Raw genomic sequence first — 22,038 nt, 5'->3', positions numbered from 1 at the left:
CCCTTGAAGGCTCTCATCACACAGGCGCTGGCTGGTGCGGGTGGGGCAGGATGCAAGGGTGGGGTGGGTGGAGCCAGGGCCCACTTCCTTTCCCCCTGGGGCCCTGTCTGCCCCAGTCCTGGCCCAGCCTCAGGAGGAGCTGAAGTGGCTGCCCCAGCTCTGGGCTTTTATCCACGGATCCGGTAAGGGGGCGGGGAGGCGAGTTGTGACCTTATGGGCAGGGGCCATAAAGAGCACTCAAGGCTGTGGCTCCAAAAGACCCCGACAGGTGATGGGAAAAGGGGACGTGGAGCCGATCGGGCTGATGGGGTCAGGCCAGGCCAGGAGCAGGTGGCCGCCACGGCGGGAGTCAGAGTTCATGGGGGAGCTGCCAGCGCCTGCTCCCTGGTTCTTTCTGATAATAGCAAAGGCAAGGGTGGAAAAAGCCGTTAAACCGCAAGTTAGACCTGGCAGTTGGTAGGGAAGTGGGCAGGAGGGGAGGCCTGGCCGGGGCCTCCGCCAGCTCCTGTGTGCTCTGCTTCTCCAGGGACCCCACCTGCAGGCGCCGACTCCCACTCATGCCTGTTGCCCAGGAAATGACCCTGCTCCTCCTCCTCCTCCTCTTTGGGGGCTCCTGGCCTCCAGGGGTGAGCCCAGAGTCTGTGACCCCCACGGCGTCCTTGACCTCTTCGGTCTCTGAGACCCCGCACCCCAAACCTGTGACCTCCACCAAGCTGACAAGGGACCCCGAGAAGGCTGATGGCACCGGGGACCAGCTCCTGCCTTCGACTTCCTCAGCTCACTTTAGAGACACTGAGGAGTCCCCTCTTGGGACTTCCACTGATGGCACCAATGGCACCCTGGGGCCTGGGCCCACAACCTCCCAGGAAATTTCTAATGAGAAGCCATTAGTGCTCCCAGAAGTCTCTAATGCAACAAGGGACCTTGCTGTCCTTGAGACAGGTGGACCGATGACAACCAGCTCTCTGGAGACCTCCAGTGACAGCAGTGACTCTGTCTCCATGGAAAAAATACTCACGACAACCCCAAAGTCCCCCCGAAACACAAGCGTTAGGCCCTCCCCAGGTCCAACTCCAGGATGGAGTAGAGCCCCTGTCACCACTGTGGCTAGCTCTGGGGAGACCTCCAGTGGGACCAGTGGAACTCCCATCACCATGGCAACTAGCTCTGTGGAGCCCTCCAGGGGGGCCAGTGGAACTCCCATCACCATGGCAACTAGCTCTGTGGAGATCTCCAGGGGGACCAGCAGACCCTCTGTCACCATGGCAACTAGCTCTGTGGAGCCCTCCAGAGGGACCAGTGGAACTCCCTTCGCCATGGCAACTAGCTCTGTGGCGACCTCCAGGGGGACCAGTGGAACTCCTATCGCCATAGCAACTAGCTCTGTGGCAACCTCCAGGGGGACCAGTGGAACTCCCATCGCCATGGCAACTAGCTCTGTGTTGACCTCCAGGGGGACCAGTGGCTCCCCGGGCTCCGCAGTCCAAATTCCCACGATGACTACCGCAGAGCCCTCTGGGAATGCAAGCATCCAGTCCAAGTCGGGGGGCCTGGTGCCGGTGGCTGTGCTCATCGCCCTGCTGATGGTCATAGTGCTGGTGGCGCTGCTCCTGCTGTGGCGCCGGAGGCAGAAGCACCGGACGGGGATCCTGATGCTGAACAGAGGTGGGGAGCGCAACGGGGTGGTGGATGCCTGGGCTGGGCCAGCGCGGGTCGCTGACGAGGAGGCTGTGGTAGCAACAGCACAAAGGCCTGGCAGTGACAAGGCCTCGGGGGTCCCCAAGACGGAGGAGTCGGGCCGGCGGCCCACGCTCACCACTTTCTTTGGGAGACCGAAGTCTCACCAGTGCTCCGTGGCGCTGGAGGAGCTCAGGTCCGGGTCAGGCCCCAGCCTCTCGGCGGAGGAGGAGCCGCTGGTGGGCAGCGAGGAAGGGGTCGAGGATGCCCCCACTTCCAATGGGCCGGAAGTGGGGCCTGGGGCTGCACCTCAGGGCTTGTGAATACAGGAGCAGAGCTCAGAGCCCCACCAGGCTCCCCCACTTTCCCTGCCACGGTCACTCCCAACCCCTTCCTGGCCCTGCCTTTTCTGTTCAGCTGCCCCCCGGATTCTCATCCTGCACCCTCACTTGGAACCGTTCCCCCCCCACCCCGCTTCTGCACTCTGCAGCCAGCCTCCGTGTCCAGCACCCCGGGGACTGCACGGTCCCATGCCCTACCCCAGCCACATCGCCTTTCTTCCCATCTTTCTTTGGAACCTGCTGCAAGGAACCCACCCCAAGCGCCACTGTGATTTGAGCCAGGATTTCTCGGAAGACCCCTCGGGGAGTCGAGCCTGGGAAATTGAAGGCAGTGCCGGCTCACAGGCTGCCGCCTCAGACCGCCTGTGGAACGATCACGTGGCCCCGTGGTTAGGACAGTCCCGCCGGCTCAGCCCGTGACCCTCCTGGAGTCCTGGGCCCACCCTGGTTCCTGGGCTGGGTGGGGCCGTGAGGGGCCAGGAGGGGCCGTGCACCTGTGCCCCGAGCTGGGCCTGTCACCTTTCCCAGAGCGCGCAGACTCTGCACTGGCCCACGTCCCAGCCACCCCCAGCCACCCCCCAACCCAAGGACTGGGGCCAGCCGCAGAGGGCAGATGTCGTAGCTGTTCCTCAGGGCGGAGGGAGGGGGGTTTCTGGCCAGGTGTAGTGTTCAGCCCGGTGTGGGTCCATTGGTGAGTGTGGTTGACGTGGGCTGACGATTTTCCTCCTGTGGAGAGGAGCGGTGAGTCACACAGTGTCGGGGGAGGGGGGCAGGAAGGGGTGCAGGCTGGGGGCCCCGGGACTGCTGAGAAGGTGTCCTCCTGTTTGCTGAGGGCCGGGGGAGAGAGAGACAGAGACAGAGACAGAGACAGAGAGAGAAACAGCGCAGCCCGCAGCCCAGGGAGCAATGCCAAGGTCACTGCAAAGATCATGGGCGTGGCCCCAGTTGCAGGCGCCTGGGCTCGGCCACCCCACCGTACCCCTTCCTCGAAGGCTCCCTCGCTCCAGTGCACACTCGCGCCCACACCCACCCACCCACACACGCAGGGAGTCCGCCCAGTAGGGGGGCAGTTCAGGGCTGTGAAACCACAGCCGCCCTCTTTAGATGCTAAATTTAAGCTGCCTGGGAGCTGAGCACTTTCCCTCCTCCAGGGGGAATCAGAGAGAAAGAGGAGAGAGGCTGGGGTGCAGGCAGTTCCTCTGGGGGTCTGAGGTATGGAGGAGAGAGGAGGGAATAGGACCCACCTGTGCCCCCTCTGGGGGCAGCCCAGGCTACAGCCCAGGGCGGGGGCGGGGGATCGGGGCCAGCCGCCTTTGCTATCGCCCTAGGGCCCAGAGGAGATTTGCAAAGAGGAAGTTGTTGAGTCAGTGGAGTAGCTGAGAGCACCCAGCCTGACCTACAAAGACAGACCTGGAGCCTGTGTGGGCCAGGCAGCCTGGGTGGTGTCGGTGCTGAAGAAAGCGGGAGTTAGAAGAGGGCAGAGGGCAGAAGGGGCAGCCGGTGGCCTCAGAGCCACCTGCCACCGCGTGGCGCCTTGGCTCTGGGAGAAAGGCTGGGCTGGGCTGCAAACTGGCCTCCTACCAGCCAGGGTGGGGACCTCTGGGGCCGCACTGGGCACCCCTTCCTCCTTCTCACGGGGTGCTGCTTTGTTTAGCCCAGGCATAGCAGAAGTGAGCTGCAAAAGTCCCTCGGACCTACCGGACCTACCACAACTGCTGTCTGACGTCTGTCAGACCAAGTGCCCCAATTTCAGCTGTGGAAGCTCTGGCCCCCTCCCTTGCCGCTGCCACTGTCTAGCGCCGCTGCCCAACACCCCCCCCCCCCCCCCCCGCAAGACCAGAAATACAAACATATCGTAAATGCTAAAATAGAGGCTCACGCCAAATTTCCTGAGTGTATCCAAAGGAGGGCTCCTGGGTTTTGTGGTGGGGTGGGGGGTGTCTCGGTCACAGTCAATGCTGCGTTCCTGGTGGCCACTGTGCCGCCCGGAATTTAATGTTCAAGTTCATTTGAATGAATGGGCTAACGAATGAATGGAGAAGATGACCCCTGGGAGATTTTGCAGGCTGCGAAGGATTTTGCCAGGATAAAATGGGGACCTGCCGTGCTGGCTGACAACCGTGCTCTCAAACACCAGGGAATGACTGGGGAATGCTTACAATATTGGGTTGAGAGGACGCAAAAGCAAGTTATTCATTTGTAAATACATGGGATTCTCGCCTGTCAGAAAAATTCAAAAAGCTACAAGTATTCGTTCATAGAAAAAAACACTGAAGTGTGTACCGTGGTTCTCTGTTAACTGGGACGTTTATGTGGGCTTGTCGTTTTGTTTATACTTTTCTGTATTTTCCAAGTTTATACAATAAATGTCTATTTCTTTGTGTGTGTGTGTTTTAGTATTTATTTTATTTATTTGAAAGACAGAGTTACAAAGAGAGGTAGAGAGAGAGAAAAGTTCTTCCATCTGCTGGCTCACTCCCCAAATGGTCGCAACAGCCGGAACTGAGTGGATCCACGGCCAGGAGGCCAGGACTTCTTCTATCCAGAAAAAAGGGGTCCAAGCACTTGGGCCGTCCTCTGCTGCCTTCCCAGGCCATAGCAGAGAGCTGGATTAGAAGAGGAGCAGCCGGGACTCGAACCCGCGCCCATATGGGATGCTGGGGCTGCGGGTGGAGGCTTAGCCTGCTGTGTCACAGCACCGGCCCCAGGCAGGTTATCAGTCACTACACCAATGTCCCCCCTGAGACAGACTTTATTTTTAGAGTCCACATATGAGTGAAATTATGCAGTATTTATCTTTCTGTGTCTGGCTTATTTCAGTTAACATAGCGTCTCTCAGGCTCACCCTTGCCAATGACAAGACTCCACCCTGTCTGTGGCTGAATAGCATTCCATGAGTGTGGGGTGCGTGGGGATTCCACACCTTTTCTTTATCCATTCCTCCACTGATGGGCTCTTGGAACTCAAACAACCCTGCTGCACAAAACAAATAGTCCAACTGGAAAGTGGACAAACATTCTGAAGACATGATTTCCAAAAGGATGTATACAAATGGCCAACAACTACGCAAAAAAAAAAAAAAAAAAGATAAATAAAACCTCAGGATCACAAATCACCTGGGAAAAGCAAACCAATATCCTCTCACCCCAGCCTGAACGGCTAGCATAGAAAAAGTGCTCCTTACACACCGCGGCTGATGGATACCAGGATGGAAGGTTCCTCAAACAATTCCAAATTGAATTCCCATCCGGCCCCGCAATGCTGCTCCTGGGGTTATTACCTGGCTGGGTGGAGAGGCAGTTGCCCTAGCAAGATTCCCCAGACGTCTGAAGGGCGGCACCCCTGGGGTCGTCAGGGTAGGGCAGGGTGTGTGAGCCAGTCCCACCCTTGCCTGATCAGCCCTGGTCCCCAGCTCCCAAATTCTCAACCTCATCCAACTCCTCCCCCTCCTTGGACTTGCCATGGGCTTTTCTGTGGGGAGGGAGGGCAGAGTTTAAAATGCTGAAAATATGTTTCGTCCAGACGGGAGAATAGCATCCCCCCCCCCCCCATGACCAGTGCACCCTGTTGTGGGACCGGGGTCCCTAGCTAACTGGATTCCAAGTTGTTCTCCATCTCAGCGGCGTGAGAGGGATTCAAAGCAGAGAGGTAAAGTGCGAGCTCCAGAGCAGGATTTATTAAAGAGATCAAGAGCAGGTATAGGCGCCGGCATCATCGTGGGCCGCCGCCCTCCACGAGGAAAGAGGGCGCCGCCGCCCCCAGCCGAGCTGAGTGTGGCCCTTCCACGGGGCAGGCGGTGACGTCCTAATTGAATATGCAAATATATGCAGTTTGGGCGGGGCTTCTCTCTGGCAAGGTGTCATGGAGTCTCAGGGCAGAGCTGCGTATACTGCATTATGGGAGAGTGAGGCTCAAGTGCATCATGGGAAAGTGGGTGTGCTGAACCGCCCAGGAAGGGGAGGGATTTTAGTGGTGCATGGCGCCTGCGCAGAGACCATCTCTGGGCTCCTTTGTTGGCAAGGGGCTCCCTGCCTAGCCTAAGTCAGTTCCAGCCTCAGTAACTAATATTCTCTCTCCTTTTTAAAAAATATTTACTTTTTATGTATTTTTAAAGGTAGAATTACAGAGACAGGAGGAGAAATAGATCTTCTGTTTGCTGGTTCACTCCCCAGATGGCCACAACAGCTGGGATTAGGCCGGGACTAGGCCGGGACCAGGAGTCTCCCACGTTTGTGCTGAGGCCGTCCTCCATGGCCCTCCCAGGCACAACAGGGAGCTGGGTGGGAAGTGGAGCAGCCGGGCCTCAAACTGACGCCCACATGGGATGCTGGTGTAGTACGTGGCAGCTGTGTAATCCATTCTACTGCAACGCTGGCCCCTGCTCCTATATTTTTTCTTTTTTTTATGATTTTTAAAATTTATTTGAAAGAATTACAGAGAGGTAGAGACAGAGAGAGAGGTCTTCCATCCACTGGTTCACTCCCCAGTTGGCTGCAACAGCTGGAGCTGCGCCGATCCGAGGCCAGGAGCCAGGAGCTTCTTCCAGGTCTCCCACACGGGTGCAGGGGCCCAAGGATTTGGGCCATCTTCTACTGCTTTCCCAGGCCATAGCAGAGAGCTGGATTGGAAGAGGAGCAGCCAGGTCTCGAACCGACACCCATATGGGATGCTGGCACTTAAGGCCAGGGCTTTAACCCACAGCGCCACAGCACCGGCCCCTTAAAGTTGGTTTTTACCGTCAGGAAATGCATGTCAACAGTGGTTCTGCCCTGAACATGGGTGGTCACACCTTCTTTTCCTCTGCAGCCCCATTTCCGGCCCTGGATCCTGCGGGGTGGGCAGACCAGGCCTGGGGAGGAAGAATGGGCGAACTTGGCCTCAGGCAGCCCTGGCGGTGGGGTGGGGGATGGGGACAGCAAAGCAGAACCCATTCCTTAGCTCAGACCCTGGGTGCCAAGAGGCAGTTGCACGAGGCTGGTTAACAAGGCAACCAGGAGGTTCTACAAGGCTCTACAAGGCCCAAGGTGGTAACGGAAGCAGAGCCAAACAGAAGTGGCGTGGCATTTAGGCTGAAGCGTCTGCCTAGCAGGTGACTGCCCCATTTGGGGAAGACCACGGGGTTCGGGAAAGCCGGGGCGTTTCTGAGCCTGTGTGTTCCCAGTGACGATCTGCCTGCGGCTGCCTGTGCGCCCCATCCCCCCAGGGCTGGTGGCATCAGGACAGCCTGGCAGCACCGTGGCCGGGATCCCAGTTCAGGGGAGCCACCGGCTCAGCCTCGCACTGCCATTCGCCCAGCCTGGAGCCAGCCCACCCCCCGCTGGCCCGGCCGCCCTCGGGATTCAGCTTAAATGTCATTGCCTTTCTGGCGTCCCGCCACCCGCACCCCGCCCCCGCTGCCGCCACCACCCTTACCCTAGCAACACTCAGCGTGTGACAACAGCATGAATCACCGGGCTGCAGCTATGTGAGGTGTCGCGCACTGTTAGAGCGTGAACACCTCTGAGGCCACCGTGTCACATGCCGCCTTTGCAGCTGCAGGGGCCAGCGCCCAGCCCTGGTGGAGGGATGCATGAATTAATGAATGGACAGACCATGACTTAAAAAAAAAAAAAAAAAAATGGACCGATTGATTTGAAAGGCAGAGTGACAGAGAGAGAGAGCTTCTGTCTTCAACTCTAAAGATGACCACAATAGCCAGTCTGGACCAGGCTGAAGCCAGGAGCCTGGAACTCCACCCAGGTCTCCCACGTGAGTGACAGGGGCCCAAGCACTTGGACCATCATCTGCTGTCTTCCTAGTTGCATTAGCAGGGAGCTGGAGCCAAGAGGCTGGTATTTTGGTGTTTTTGTTGTTGTTTGTTTTTAAGATTTATTTATTTATTTGAAGGACAGAGTTACAGAAGCAAACAGAGAGAGAGAGAGGTCTTCCATCTGCTGGTTCACTCCCCAACTGGCTGCAATGACCAGAGCTGTGCCGATCCAAAGCCAGGAGCCAGGAGCTTCTTCCAGGTATCCCACACGGGTGCAGGGACCCAAGCACTTGGGCCATCTTCCACTGCTTTCTCAGGCCATGGCAGAGAGCTGAATCGGAAGTGGAGCAGCGGGGACTCGAACCAGCGCCCATGTGGGATCCCAGCACTGCAGGCAGCAGCTTTACCCGCTCTGCCCCCAGAGGCTGGTATCATGAAATGAAAGTAGAAGTTGTAAAAAATCAAGATGGCGTCGCTTGTGACAACTCTAACACAGCTGAATACACGAAGCCGGGAGGGGATGAGGGCAGGGTTCCCACGCTCCCTTGCCTGACAGAGCTGTCGCCAGACTCAGCCCAAAGCAGAGCCACAGCCAGGGGCTGCAGCAGCCTCACACGGGAAGGACTTCGGCAAGAACTGCGCCCAGCAACTGCCTGCTCAGCCTCGGACGAATGTCACCCTGCTGTCAGTCACTGCGGCCAGAGATGACTGTTCAGAGTATCTGATGCGAGCTCCTCGTTGTGCCTTTAAAAACTTCCTCTTGGGGCCCGTGCCGTTCCATAGAGGGTAAAGCTGCTGCCTACAGTGCCGGCATCCCATATGGGCGCCGGTTCGAGTCCCGGCTGCTCCACTTCCAATCCAGCTCCCTGCTAATGCACCTGGGAAAGCAGCAGAAGATGGCCCAAGTCCTTGGGTCCCTGCACCCACATGGGAGACCTGGAGGAAGCTCCTGGCTCCTGGCTTCAGATTGGCCCAGATCCGGTCATTGTGGCCCTCTGGAGAGTGAACCAGCAAATGGAAGACCTCTCTCTGTCTCTGCCTCTACCTCTGCCTCTCTGTAACTCTGCCTTTCAAATAAATAAACAAATCATTAAAAAAAAAAACCTTCCTCTCATCTCTACCTCTAGGCAGAGTTTACTGTTCAACTATTCCCAAATAAATGTCTTATTTTTTGGAGAATTTCTCTGATTATTTTGTATTTTTTTTATATTTTCTATCTAAGAAAACTGAGATGCAGAAAAAGGTTAAAAAGTGAGAGGCCGGCCTGGTGGCGCAGCAGGTAAAGCCACCGCCTGCATTGCCGGCATCCTGGCTGCTCCACTTCCCATCCAGCTCTCTGCTGTGGCCCGGGAAGGCAGTGGAGGATGCCCAGTGCTTGGGCCCCTGCACCCACGTGGGAGACCCGGATGGAGCTCCAGGCTCCTGGCTTCAGCCTGGCCCAGCTCTGATTGTTGCAGTCAGTTGGGGAATGAATTAGCAGATGGAGGAGCTCCCCTCCCCCAACTCTTCCTTTCAAAAAAGAAAAATCTTAAAAAAAAAAAAGTGTGAGATCAAGGAGCATGGAATCAGGACTGGACCCTCAGGCCCAGGCCCACGGTTTTCCCATGTGTACATGCACAGCCTGGCCGGGGAGGGCCCCAGGGTCCGGAGGGAGGCCCAGGGGACCTGGGAGGGCTGATCCCGCGGGCTAGGCCAACCCCTTCCTCTGACAGCCCCACCCCCAGCCTGTGCCCTGGGGACAGTGGATCAGTGGATCCCAGCTGCGGACACACCAGCCGGAGGCTGGAGTCGCCATGGACGCAGAAGGTAAAGGGACACCTAGCTGCCCCCTGTGTGCCCATCCCCCGGCCTGCCTGTCTCTTCCCCCTGCGCCACAAGACCCCCTGTCTCCTGGGCTCTGCGTCTACTCCCCGCCCCCAAGCCTCTTGAGCCTCCCCTCTCCTCCTCTGTCATCGGTGGTAGAATGAGTTGATTCGTCTGCCTGGGAAGAGTTGTTATGCGCCGGACACCTTGCAGTCGGGACCCTGGAGAACTCTGGGGAGCAGAGGGGCTTGTGCCCCAGGAGAGGACGTGCGCGGCCCAGGGGCTGGGGGCTGGGGACTGCCACGCTGGGCACAGGGGCCACTCTGGACTTTGTCCCTCGCCGGCAGTGCAGAGGATGAGAGAGGCAAAGTCCCCGTCCCTTCAGTGGCCCAGTGGGGGCGGAGCTGGCGGCCTGGGCAGGAGGCTGCAAGCGAGGACAGGGACCAGGCTCCCTCTGCGGGACTTGGACAGCTCCCTGCCGGCTCAGAGCCTTGTTTTCTTTCTTTTTCTTTCTTTCTTCCTTCCTTCCTTCCTTCCTTCCTTCCTTCCTTCCTTCCTTCCTTCCTTCCTTCCTTCCTTCCTTCCTTCCTTCCTTCCTTCCTTTCACCCAGCAGAGTTAGACAGTGAGAGAGAGAGACAGAGAGAAAGGTCTGCCTTTGCCGTTGGTTCACCCTCCAATGGCCGCTGTGGCCGGCGCACCGCACTGATCCGAAGCCAGGAGCCAGGTGCTTCTCCTGGTCTCCCGTGGGGTGCAGGGCCCAAGTACCTGGGCCATCCTCCACTGCCTTCCTGGGCCACAGCAGAGAGCTGGCCTGGAAGAGGGGCAACCGGGACAGACTCCAGCGCCCCAACTGGGACTAGAACCCGGTGTGCCAGCGCCACAGGCAGAGGATTAGCCTAGTGAGCCACGGCGCCGGCCCCAGCCCGCAGAGCCTCATTTTCTTGTGTCAGTCCACTGCCAAGCCCCCTGCGTTTTCACCTTCTCTCGCCAGCCTCCCCCCTTCACTCCCTGTTTGGGGCTCCTCTGGTGGCGCCGCCATGGACCCCGCGCTCTGGTGTGTGTGGGGGGTGTCCCATGCTGGTTCACACCCGGCACCTTCCAGTCTGCGTGGTGCCTTTGCATTTGGAAAGAGCTCTGGCCTGGGTTTGCATCCCACTGCTGCTCTGAATGGAGCAGATGAATGCCTTAGCGGGCTGGGGGTGGGGGTTCTGGGCGGATTCCTGGAGCGCCTGGGATCTTCAGTGAAGAGTCCCGGATGTGCTTTGGAGGAGTTCATGAGCCCCCAACTTTGAATGTGGAATTGTGCATGGTGGTGAGAACGTAATTTTCAGCAGAGCGGGATTATTATTATTATTGTTGTTGTTGTTGTTGTTGTTTATTTGAGAGGCAGAGACACACAGATCTTCCACTCACCAGTTCAATCCCGGGCGCATTAGCAGGGAGCTGGATCATAAGTGGCGTAGCCAGGATTTGAACCGGCGACCATATGGGATGCCAGCTGCAGAGAGCTTAGCCTGTGCCACAGCGCCGTCTCCCACCCCTATTTAAAGACTTATTTATTTACTTGAAAGGCAGAGATAGAGAGAGAGAGAGAGAGAGAGAGGTCTGTCATCTTCTGGTCACTCCCCAAATGGCTGCAGTGGCCCCGGCCGGGCTGCGGCTGGAGCCAGGAGCCTGGAACTCAACCCAGGTCTCCCACGTGTGTGGCAGGGACCCAGCGACTTCAGCCACCACCACCGCCTCCTTGCCTGCATTAGCAGAAAGCTGGAGCCAAGAATCAGAACCAGGAATTGAACCCAGGCACTCCAGGATGCAGGTGTCCTAACCATTAGGCTAAACGTCCACTTCCCAGATTCTTTGAAGAACAAATGGAAGGGGCTGGCGCTGTGGCATAGTGGGCTAAGCCTCCTCCTGCAGCGTCGACATCTCATATGGGTGCCAGTTCTAGTCCTGGCTCTTCCTCTTCCCATCCAGCTCTCTGCTGTGGCTGGGAAAGCAGTGGAGGATGGCCCAAGTGCTTGGGCCCCTGCACCCATGTAGGAGACCTGGAAGAAGCTCCTGGCTCCTGGCTTCGGATAGGCCCAGCTCCGGCCGTTGCAACTATCTGGGGAGTGAACCAGTGGATGGAAGACCTTTCTCTCTGTCTCTACCTCTTTCTGTAACACTGCCTTAAATAAATAAATAAACCTTTTAAAATAAAAGAGGAAGCCGGCGCTGCGGCTCACTTGGCTAATCCTCTGCCTGTGGTGCTGGCTCTCCGGGTTCTAGTCCCGGTTGGGGCGCCGGATTCTGTCCCGGTTGCCCCTCTTCCAGGCCAGCTCTCTGCTATGGCCCGGGAAGGCAGTGGAGGATGGCCCAAGTGCTTGGGCCCTGCACCCCATGGGAGACCAGGAGAAGCACCTGGCTCCTGGGTTCAGATCGGTGCAGCACCGGCCATAGTGGCCATTTGGGGGATGAACCAATGGAAGGAAGACCTTTCTCTCTGTCTCTCTCACTGTCTAACTCTGTCTAAATAAATAAATAATAAAAATGAAAGAGGAGTAAATGAACTATTTCAAAAGAGTCGAGGGAGGAGAGCGGCTGCTGTGGCGCCGCGCGGTAAGCTGCGTTTGGAACACCCGCGTCCCACGTCCGAGGACAGTTCCAGCCTCGACTTCTGCTCCGGATCCGGCTCTGCGCATGCGCCTGGGCGTCCGCGGTGACGTCCCAAGTGCTTGGGTCCCTGTCACTCACACGGGAGCTCAAACAGAGCGCCTGGCTCCGGGCTTCAGATATGCTCAGCGCTGGCTGGTGCAGCCATTTGAGGAGTGAACCAGCAGATAGGAAACCAATCAATCAATCTCTCTCTCAAATAAATAAATGAACTGTTCTAGAAGAGAGGCAAAGATGGAGGCAGCTGTTTAGCCCAGCCCATGTCCCTTACAACAATCTCTGGTTTCAATCCCTGGCTCCAGCTTCCTGCCCCTGCAGATCCCGCAGGGCAGCCGTGAGGGCTGAACTGTGTGAGTTCCTGGCACTCAGTGTGGGAGAGCTGGCCCCAGTCCTGAGGTCGCAGGCATCCGGGGGACTGAGCCAGCGCATGGAGCTCGCTCTCGCTCTCGCTCTCTCTCTCGCTCTGCCTCTCTTGCCATCATGCCGGCCTCTGCGGCTTTCCTTCCAGACGATCAGATGTCTGGGTCAGGCCACCGCTGCTGCCGCCTGCTGGCCACGGGACTCAGGCGAGAAGCTCAGTCTCACCGTGCCTCAGTTTCCGTGTTGGTAAAACAAACGCAGGACGGGGACTGTGGTGAGGCCGGAGCGGCTCGCGGAAGCCACTCGGTGGTGGTACCGGTGATGCCAGTGGCTCCTCTTCTCTGTGCCCCCGTCTCCAATCCCTCCACAGCTCCCCAGTTCCTGGGAAACCCCCGAGTGTCCACCTCCCTCTGGACATCTCCCTGACGCATCCCATCCACGCCGTCCCCGCCACCTGCTCTTCCCCTGGTGTCTCGGGTCCTGCCCTTGCCCAGGCTGGAAACCGCAAGGGTCCCTTTCTCCCCGCCCTCCCACTCTCTCATCCCAGGATCCCAAACCATTGCCAGGCCCACGACATCACCCATCTCTTCCCTTTCTGGTCCCACAACCTCCTCGCTCTGGGCACCTGTTCGGAGACACACACCCTCCCCCCCCCCCCCCCGTGTCGCCGTCACTGCACATGTGGTGACATCTGATGTCTAACTGGGGGTCCAGCAGGAAAGGTCGGCACCATGATCACGGCCAGGGGGAGGCAGACCGTCTCCAGGCAGGGTGGGGCAGGGGGCGCCAACACAGGACCTGGTCCGGAGCAGGGGCAGAAGCAGGGGCAGGAGGGGAGGGCAAAGGCAGTGGGCCCCGGGGGTGAAGGCGGCAGGGGTGGTCCCAGCACCCAGGAACAGAGCCCCTTCCTCATGACCCTGGGGGAGGATGCCCCAACCCATTCACCCTGCCCAAGCGGTCACCATGGCCTTCCACCTTGCGTTTTTCCAGAACTCTAAGGGGCTGGCATTCAGCTTGCTGGTTGAGACACCACTTAAGATGGCCCATCCCACGTTGGCGTCTCTGGGTTTTATTCCAGCTGCCTGCTACCATCGCCCTGGGAGGCCAGCAGGTGACAATGGGTCCAGCGCTTGAGCGACAGAGTTCAGAATAACTAGAGAAGGAGGCTCTGGGTTTCCCGTCCCGTAGAAGTGACTCCTGTTTGAGGAGTTGGAGACGCAAATCACCCCGATTCAATCATTACACATTGCATGCACGTACAGAACACTGCACCCCATAATATGCACAAGTATCCCATGTCAATAAAACAACCATAGACACAGATAAATAAAAAGATAATAAAAAGAACCATAGATACAGTAGAAATGTTTAAACTTCAGATTTCATTTTTAAAAAAGGTTTATTTATTTTTATTTGAAAGGCAGAGTTACGGAGAGGCAGAGGCAGAGAGAGAGAGGAGACAGAGAAAGGCGGATCTTCCATCCGCTGGTTTACTTCCCAAAAGCCAGGGCTGAGCCAGGCCAAATCCAGGAGCCAGGAGCTTCTTCCAGGTCTCCCACATGGGTGCAGGGGTCCAAGGACTTGGGCCACACCTTCTCTTGATTTTCCCAAGCCATTAGCAGGGAGCTAGATTGCAAGTGGAGCAACCAGAACTCGAACCAGCACCCATATGGGTTGCTGACACTGCAGGTGATGGCTTTACCTGCCAAGTCACAGTGCCAGCCCCCCAATTCCATTTTTAAAGAAATAACATTGGGATCAGTGTATCTTTAAAAATGTATGTATTTATTAATTTATGTATTTGAAAAGCAGAGAGACACAGAGAGCTCCTGTGTGCTGGTTCACTTCCCAAATGCCTGCAGCAGCCAGGGCCAGGCCAGGCCAAAGCCAGGAGCCAGGAAATCAATGCAGATCTGTCACATGGGTGGCAGGGACCAAACATTTGAGTTCTCACTGCTGCCTCCAAAGGTGCACTTTCGCAGGAAGCTGGAGTTGGGAGCGGAGACGGGACTCGAACCCAGGCACTGATATGGGATGAGGGCGTCCCAGGAAGCTGCTGCTGCCTTTTTTTTTTTTTTTAAGATTTTATTTATTTATTTGAGAGGTGGAGTTACAGTGAGAGGGAGAGACAGAGAGAAAGGTCTTCCATCCGATGGTTCACTCCCCAGATGGCCGCAATGGCCAGAGCTGTGACGATCTGAAACCAGGAGCCAGGAGCTTCTTCCGGATCTCCCATGTGGGTGCAGGGGCCCAAGGACTTGGGCCACCTTCTGCTGCTTTCCCAGGCCACAGCAGAGAGCTGGATCAGAAGTGGAGCAGCCAGGACTCAAACTGGCACCCATATGGGATGCTAGCACTGCAGGTAGAGGATTAACCTACTGCCCCAGGACGCCGCCCCCCTCTTTTAAGTCATCTTTTATTTACTTGAAAGGCAGAGAGAGGGGTGTATGGTTGGGGAGGGGGATCTTCCTTCCATTGATTCACACCCACAACGGCCTCAAGCAAATGCCAGGAGCCAGGAATTTCATGCAGGTCTCCCACGTGGGTTCAGGAACCCAAAGACTTGGGCCATCGTCCGCTGCTTTACCCAGGCGCACCGGCAGGGAGCAGGTCCGAAGTGGAGCAGCCGGGACTTGAATGGGATGCCGATGGCACAGGCGGCGGCTTAACCCGCTGCCACAACGCCGGACACCCCAAGCTGCTTAACCACTGCGTTCATTTCTGATCAAAATCCTGTTCCTGTAGTGATTTCCCCTTGCCTGCAACAGCAGAACCCCAACTCCTCCCGCTCACCCACGCCAGCCCTGCCAGGCCCCATCCCGGCTCTGCCTTCTTCCTGGGCCCCACCGCCTGCACCTGTCCCCTCGCCTGCCCGCGTGCGCCACTGTCTAAGGAGCCCGGCTCCGGTCGCGAGTGACCCGCACAGCGTAACGAGAGGCCATCTCTCGGCTCTGGAGGTCGTGGGTGGTTTCAGCACTTGTGTGATGGGGGCATCACATCCGACCCTCTGGGGGAGAAGGAAGACAGGAAGAGACAGGGAGCAGCGCTGGGGCGCCGACCAGCCTCTGTCTCCACCTGCTGGTGACTGAGGCATCGACCAGAGAACAGCTGGGAGGAGGGACCCGGGCAGGCCAGGGCTCGGCCACTGCCTGCCCGGTCCTTGCTGCAGCTCTGTGACTTCCTCCTAAAACTGCCTCTCGGACCGGTTGGCCGCCTGCCTGAGGCCACCTGTGCCCAGGTAGCAGAGTCCAGATTCCAACCCAGGGATTCTGATTCTCTATCTATGTATCTATCATCTATCATTATCTATCTATCTATCTATCTATCTATCTATCTATCTAGTTCCATCCTAGAGGGGTGGCAGGCAGCATTGTCTAAAGCAAAAATGCCTAAGGTCAAAGCCTTGAAAATTGCTAACCTCTGAGATGGCATTGTGGCCCAGGGGCTTCAGCCGCCACGTGGCACACCGGTGTCCCATGTCAGATTGCCGACTGGAGTCTCAGGGGCTCTGCTTCTGACCCAGCTCCCCGCTAAAGCGGCCTGGGAGGCAGCAGGTGGTGGCTAAAGAGCCTGGGCCTGGCCACCTATGGGGGAGCCCTGGATGAGGTTCCTGGCTCCCAGTTTTAACCGGACCCAACCCTGGCTGTTGCAGGCATTTGGGGAATAAATTAGAACCCGGAAGATTTCTCTGTCTTGCCTTGCCGTTTAAGTAGAAGAAATGAATACGTATTTTTTTTTTTAAGATTCGTAACATCCATCTACTTAAGTAAATTGTTTTTCCTGTCCATTGGGAAATCGCCGCTTGGTTTGAGCTGCGGAACGAACCCCTTAATCAGCCTCCTATATCAAGCACAGAATTCTGTTCGTCCCATATTTTTTAGTTTTTTTTTTTTTTTCATTTTCATTTTCTTTGAAAGGCGGGGGCGGGGAGAGGGGAGATGGAGAGAGGTCTTCCATCCACCGGTTCACTCCCCAGATGCTCACAACATCACAACAGCCAGGGCTGGGCCAGACCACAGCCAGGAGCCTGGAACTCCATCCTGGACCCCCACGTGAGTGGCAGGGGCCCAGGGACTCCAGCCATCGGGCACTGCCTCCTAGGGTGCGCGTTAGCAGGGAGCTGGGTGGGATGTGGAGGGGGAGCCAGGACTCAACCTTGGGCCCTTGGTGTGGGTGTGGCAAGAGCAGCAACTTCCACGCTGTACCAATCGCCTGGGCCAGCTCTGAGTTCCAGGGTGGGGTGGGGGATGGGATGCCTGGGAAGTGCCGTCCCACCCCCCGGAAATTTGATCTGTTGGTCTCACAGTTGGCAAGGTCCCCAGGTGACCCTGTGAGCACCCACCACCCCCGGTCTTTTTGACGTGACCTTGTGGCTTCTGCCCCCTCCACCCACCACCAAAACCGCTCAGGCACAGCCCACCCCCACCCCACCACACCCTCGTTGCTGAGTCCAAAGACCCGTTCCCAACTTGCTTCCATGTTGCTTCTGCCCACACCGACTTCCGGAACCTTCTGCTTCCGGGATGCGCACTCCTGGGACCGCTCCTCTTGTGACCTCTGTCTTTTCATCACTGAGTTTCCCATGGCCCTGAGTGGCCTCAGCTGCTGCTACGCCATCATCATCCTCACTGTTGGTCAGCTTTTTGTCCCTGTAATTAAAATACCTGGGGAAAGCCAACTTGTAAAGGGAAAATGGTTTGGGAACTCTCCCTCTCTCTCTCTCTCTCTCTCTCTCTCTCTCTCTCTGTGTCACATTGCCTTTCAAATAAATAAAAGAAAAAAGAGGGACAGAGACCAGAGACAGAGAGACACACATGCTTCTGCCATGACGCAGCAGGCGGCAGGTGCTCACCGAGCTAGCACTGGGATGTTTGGACTTCGGTCTCCAAAACTATGAGCTAAATAAATCTCTTTTCTTTGCAAAGTGGCCTGCCTTAGGAATTGTCTTATAGAAACAAACAAAAAAAAAATGGACTAGTATGAGGGAGAAAAGTTTGTGAAATTTTCACAGTATATTTTAAAAGTGTGTGTGTGTGTTTATTATTGATCTGAAAGAGAGAATCTTCTATAGGCTGGTTCAGAGAGAATTCTGAGAGGCAGAGCGAGCACCCATCAGGCTGCAGGTCTCCTCGTGGCCGACAGATGGCGATGGTGCACTGCGTCTGGGTCCCCTGCCTGCCGCCATCGGTAGAGATGACAGCTCCAGACATTAGGCTTGGGAGAGATCTCCAAGGGAGAGAAAAGGCAACGGACGCCCCGCCCGCTGGGCTGACTGCCGCCAGGTTGCCGTGTGCCCTCATTCCCTCTCTGGTCCTTCGGCTCTGTGCAAAGCCGAACTTCCAGCCAGAAGATACTTGGTGCTGTAGAGAAGGCATCCCCAGGGTGGAACAGACCCAAGCTCCTGCTCCCCTGGGGCTTCCCCTGGTGAGCAGTGCATCCCGGGGTGCGCGTCAGGCTCGGTGCTAAAGCTCGGGACACCTGCATCCCATCAGAGTGCCTAGCCTCGAGCCCTGGCTCTGCTTCTGCTCCAGCTTCCCGCTCGTGCGCGCCCCGGGGGGCAGCAGGTGGCGGCTCATGCACTGGGGTCCCTGCCACCAGTGTGGGAGACCCGGATTGAACCCTAGGCTCCTGGCTTTGGCCCTGGCTGTTGTGGACATTTGGGGGAGTAAACCAGCAGATAGAAGACCTCTCTCTGTCTCCACCTTTTCAATACAATGAAAATAAACTTTTTTTTTTCTAATTTTTGACAGGCAGAGTGGACAGTGAGAGAGAGAGAGAGAAAAAGGTCTTCCTTTTTGCCGTTGGTTCACCCTCCAATGGCCGCCGCGGTTGGCGCGCTGCGGCCGGCGCACTGCGCCGATCCGATGGCAGGAGCCAGATGCTTCTCCTGGTCTCCCATGGGGTGCAGGGCCCAAGCACTTGGGCCATCCTCCACTGCACTCCCGGGCCACAGCAGAGAGCTGGCCTGGAAGAGAGGCAACCGGGACAGAATCTGGTGCCCCGACCAGGACTAGAACCCGGTGTGCCGGCGCCGCAAGGCGGAGGATTAGCCTATTGAGCCGCGGCGCAGGCCTGAAAATAAACATTTTAAATTATGTAATTACAAAAAAAAAAATCCTTCTAGGCAAAACAGACCTGACGGGAGGCGTCATGGCCTTCAGGTGTGTGCCCAGGACCCTTGCACATGCTATTAAAAATATCAAAACTCTTCCCTTCTAGCTGATAGACAGCTGTTGGGCCAGCACTAGCTTTTCCGGATGGTAGAGGGCATCTGGTTAAATCCGAATTTCAGATGAACCACAGGTCATTCTTCAGCATTAAATATACCCGAAACTCTGCCTGCAACATATTTATGCAACTGTATTATTTGAGAGCCAAGGTAGTCAAAGGCATGGGGGTTGAAGCAGAGTGCTGTTGGGGGCGGGGAAGAGAGGGAGGGGGCCGCTGGTCTTGGGGGTTCAGTTTCAGTTACACGGGCTGGGAACGTTAGAGGGATCCACTCCACCACACCGCACATGTAGCTAACAAGCCTTACTGGATATTGAAAAAACTTCTTAGGAGGGCTGGTCCTGTGAGGTGTTCTCCTATAATAAAAATAAATAAAAACAGAACTGGCGCTATGGTGTAGTGGGTTAAGCCGAGATCTGCAGTGCTGGCATCCCACGTGGGCATTGGTTTGAGTCCGGGCTGCTCCACTTCTAATCCAGCTCTCTGCTGTGGCCTGGGAAAGCAGCAGAAGATGGCCCAAGTCCTAGGGCTTCTGCACCTACGTGGGAGACCCAGAAGAAGCTCCTGGCTCCTGGCTTCAGATCAGTTCAGCTCTGGCTGTTGCAGCCATCTGGGGAGTGAACCAGCAGAAGGAAGACCTTTCTTTCTGTCTCTCTCCCTCTCTCTCTGTAACTCTGCTTCTCACATAAATAAGTATTTTTTAAAAAATAAAGGTATGAAAGGGAGGGAGCAGGTGTCTTGTTTAATAAAAAAGGATTTGATATTTATAGGTCATTTAAAAATAACTAGATATCCTGTATTTTTAAAAAATTGTTTATTTTCATTTTTATTTGGGGGGGGGGGGAAGAGAGGGAAAAAGAGAGGGATCCGTCTATCCACTGGTTCACTCTCCAAATGCCTGGACTGTGTGGGCTGAAGCCAGGAACAACCCATCCAGGTGTCCCATGTGGCTGGCAGGGCCCCCAGTTCTTGAGCTGGGTACACCTGCTGCCCCCTAGTGTTCATTAGTGGGAAGCTGGATGGGAAACAGAGCAGCCAGAACTCAAATCCAGCACTCAGTTCTGGGATTCGGGCGGCCCAGGAGGGGGCCGCACTGCTGGCCTCACACCTGCCCCGCGGTGCAGTCTTCACAATTGTTCTGTGGGGCAAACCCTGCCCAGCGCCCTGCCCCCTCCCAGGGACCCCCAGTCATCTCCCGGCCCTGGGCTGTGGTCAGTTCAACAAGTCGTTAAATGTTTGGGATGTCCCCCGAGCCTGCAGCTGCTCTGTCTTTTCTCGGCCCACAGGCTTGGCACTGCTGCTGCCCCCTCCCACACTGGCAGCGCTGGCCAGCAGCTGGCTGCAGGAGGACTGCCCCGGCCTCCACGTCACAGCCCTGGTCACCGGCGCAGCCCCCTCGCAGGCGGCGCTGTGGGCCAAGTCCCCCGGGGTACTGGCTGGACGGCCCTTCTTCGATGCCATCTTTGCCCAGCTCGGCTGCCAGGTCTCCTGGCTCCTCCCGGAGGGATCCAAGCTGGTGCCTGTGACCAAGGTGGCTGAGGTCCGGGGCCCCGCCCACCACCTGCTGCTGGGAGAACGCGTGGCCCTCAACACGCTGGCCCGCTGCAGCGGGATCGCCAGCGCCGCTGCCGAGGCCGTGCGCGTGGCCAGGGGCACCGGCTGGACGGGGCGCGTGGCCGGCACGAGGAAAACGACGCCAGGCTTCCGGCTGGCGGAGAAGTACGGGCTGCTGGTGGGCGGGGCGGCCCCCCACCGCTACGACCTGGGAGGGCTGGTGATGGTCAAAGACAACCACATCGTGGCGGCTGGGGACGTGGAGCAGGTGCGTGCGCGCGGAGCCCCGCCCTGGCCGGCCCTTCCCCCTGCCCGGGATAGCAAAGGGCTGGAGGATTCCTCGGGCCTCAGCTGTTCCATCAGTAAAATGGAGCCCCGTGACCTCGGAATCGCATCCGAAAGCAAAGGACAAGCCTTGGGGGGGGGGGGGGGCGTCCCGGGTCCCTCTCTCCGGGCCCATTTCCCTGTCTATTAAATGTCCCCGACGCCCCCTTCTTCAGGATCTGAGTCAAACTGAAGTCAGATCCGGATGCTAGATCCTGCGGGCAGTCGGCCGCGCCTGGATCCCCCAGCGGGGTCCCTTGCACGTGGTTCACCCAACGTCCAGTTTCCGCACCAGTGCCAAGTTCATGACTCAGGGCCTTCCAAATGCCAGCCCCAGCCCCTTGTGCCCCCGCCCCCGCCCCGGCGCGCCCTTTGCCGGGGTTGGGGGGGGCGCTGGGGGTCCCCGCACCGGCCTCACGCTCGCCCTGGTGCGCTCGCAGGCAGTGCGGGGGGCGCGGCGGGCGGCCGACTTCGCGCTGAAGGTGGAGGTGGAGTGTAGCAGCCTGCAAGAGGCCGTGCGTGCCGCCCAGGCGGGGGCCGACCTGGTCCTGCTAGACAACTTCCAGCCCGAGGTGAGGCGGGGCGGGGACGGGGCGGGGCGGGGGAGGCAAAGGGGCCGGGGCTCTCACCTGCGCCCCGCTGTGTCCTGCAGGAGCTGCACCCCACGGCCGCGGCGCTGAAGGCCCAGTTCCCCAGCGTGGTGGTGGAAGCCAGCGGCGGTGTCACGCTGGGCAACCTGCCCCAGTTCTGTGGGCCCCACGTGGATGTCATCTCCCTGGGGATGCTGACCCAGGCCGCCCCCGCCCTCGACTTCTCCCTCAAGCTGTTTGCTGCGGGGACCACGCCAGTGCCCCACGCCCGCCGCTCCTAGGGCCGAGGAGCTGGTGTGGGACCCTCAAGGTGATGTTTGGGTCCAGGGGCTGACAGGACACAGCACGGGCCAGCCTGGGCTCCACTCCCCTCTGCCACCTACTGCTCCTGTGACCTGGCAGGGCTGACTGCATCGCTGCTCAACTCAGTTTCCCCTTTTAAAATGGGTCTAATAAATGCTCAACCCTTTGGGTCTTTCTGGGTGATAATTAACACACAGTGAGTGGCCGGTCAGGTCCACGGGCGTCTGGTGTCTTTTTGTTTGTTTGTTTAAGATTTATTCACTTATTTGAAAGGCAGAGCTACATAGAGGCAGAGAGAGAGAGAGAGATCTTCCATCCAATGGTTTACTCTCCAACTGGCCGCAACGGCTGGAGTTGCGCCAATCTGAAGCCAGGAGCCAGGGCTTCTTCCCAGTCTCCCATGCAGGCACAGGGGCCCAAGGACTTAGGCCATCTTCCACTGCTTTCCCAGGCCAC

The 22,038-nt window shown here is 57.6% G+C and overlaps 2 protein-coding genes across 2 annotated transcripts; both read left to right on the top strand.

Moving 5' to 3' along the window:
• The first annotated feature begins 557 nt into the window (after positions 1-557).
• On the top strand, positions 558-2,000 carry SPN (sialophorin). Its single transcript, XM_062180072.1, has 2 exons — positions 558-978; positions 1,066-2,000. The coding sequence occupies exons 1-2, from the start codon at positions 558-560 to the stop codon at positions 1,998-2,000; spliced, it is 1,356 nt and encodes a 451-aa protein (XP_062036056.1).
• Positions 2,001-9,492: 7,492 nt separating this feature from the next.
• On the top strand, positions 9,493-21,748 carry QPRT (quinolinate phosphoribosyltransferase). The gene is made up of 4 exons (XM_062180019.1): positions 9,493-9,573; positions 20,098-20,633; positions 21,130-21,261; positions 21,342-21,748. The coding sequence occupies exons 1-4, from the start codon at positions 9,561-9,563 to the stop codon at positions 21,558-21,560; spliced, it is 900 nt and encodes a 299-aa protein (XP_062036003.1). The 5' UTR covers positions 9,493-9,560; the 3' UTR covers positions 21,561-21,748.
• Positions 21,749-22,038: the final 290 nt, after the last annotated feature.

Source organism: Lepus europaeus, chromosome 21 (genome assembly GCF_033115175.1).
Source record: "Lepus europaeus isolate LE1 chromosome 21, mLepTim1.pri, whole genome shotgun sequence".
In the NCBI taxonomy this organism is placed as follows: domain Eukaryota; kingdom Metazoa; phylum Chordata; class Mammalia; order Lagomorpha; family Leporidae; genus Lepus; species Lepus europaeus.
This window is presented reverse-complemented; position numbering and strand designations above follow the sequence as displayed.

Bases quoted from the DNA above. Each gene is read 5' to 3' on its own strand.
- QPRT (XM_062180019.1), top strand. The intron at 20,634-21,129 runs GTGCGTGCGCGC...GTGCGCTCGCAG, and splicing joins CGGCTGGGGACGTGGAGCAG to GCAGTGCGGGGGGCGCGGCG. The intron at 21,262-21,341 runs GTGAGGCGGGGC...TGTGTCCTGCAG, and splicing joins TAGACAACTTCCAGCCCGAG to GAGCTGCACCCCACGGCCGC.
- SPN (XM_062180072.1), top strand. From the start codon at position 558: ATGCCTGTTGCCCAGGAAATGACCCTGCTCCTCCTCCTCCTCCTCTTT. The intron at 979-1,065 runs GTGACAGCAGTG...GGCCCTCCCCAG, and splicing joins CAGCTCTCTGGAGACCTCCA to GTCCAACTCCAGGATGGAGT.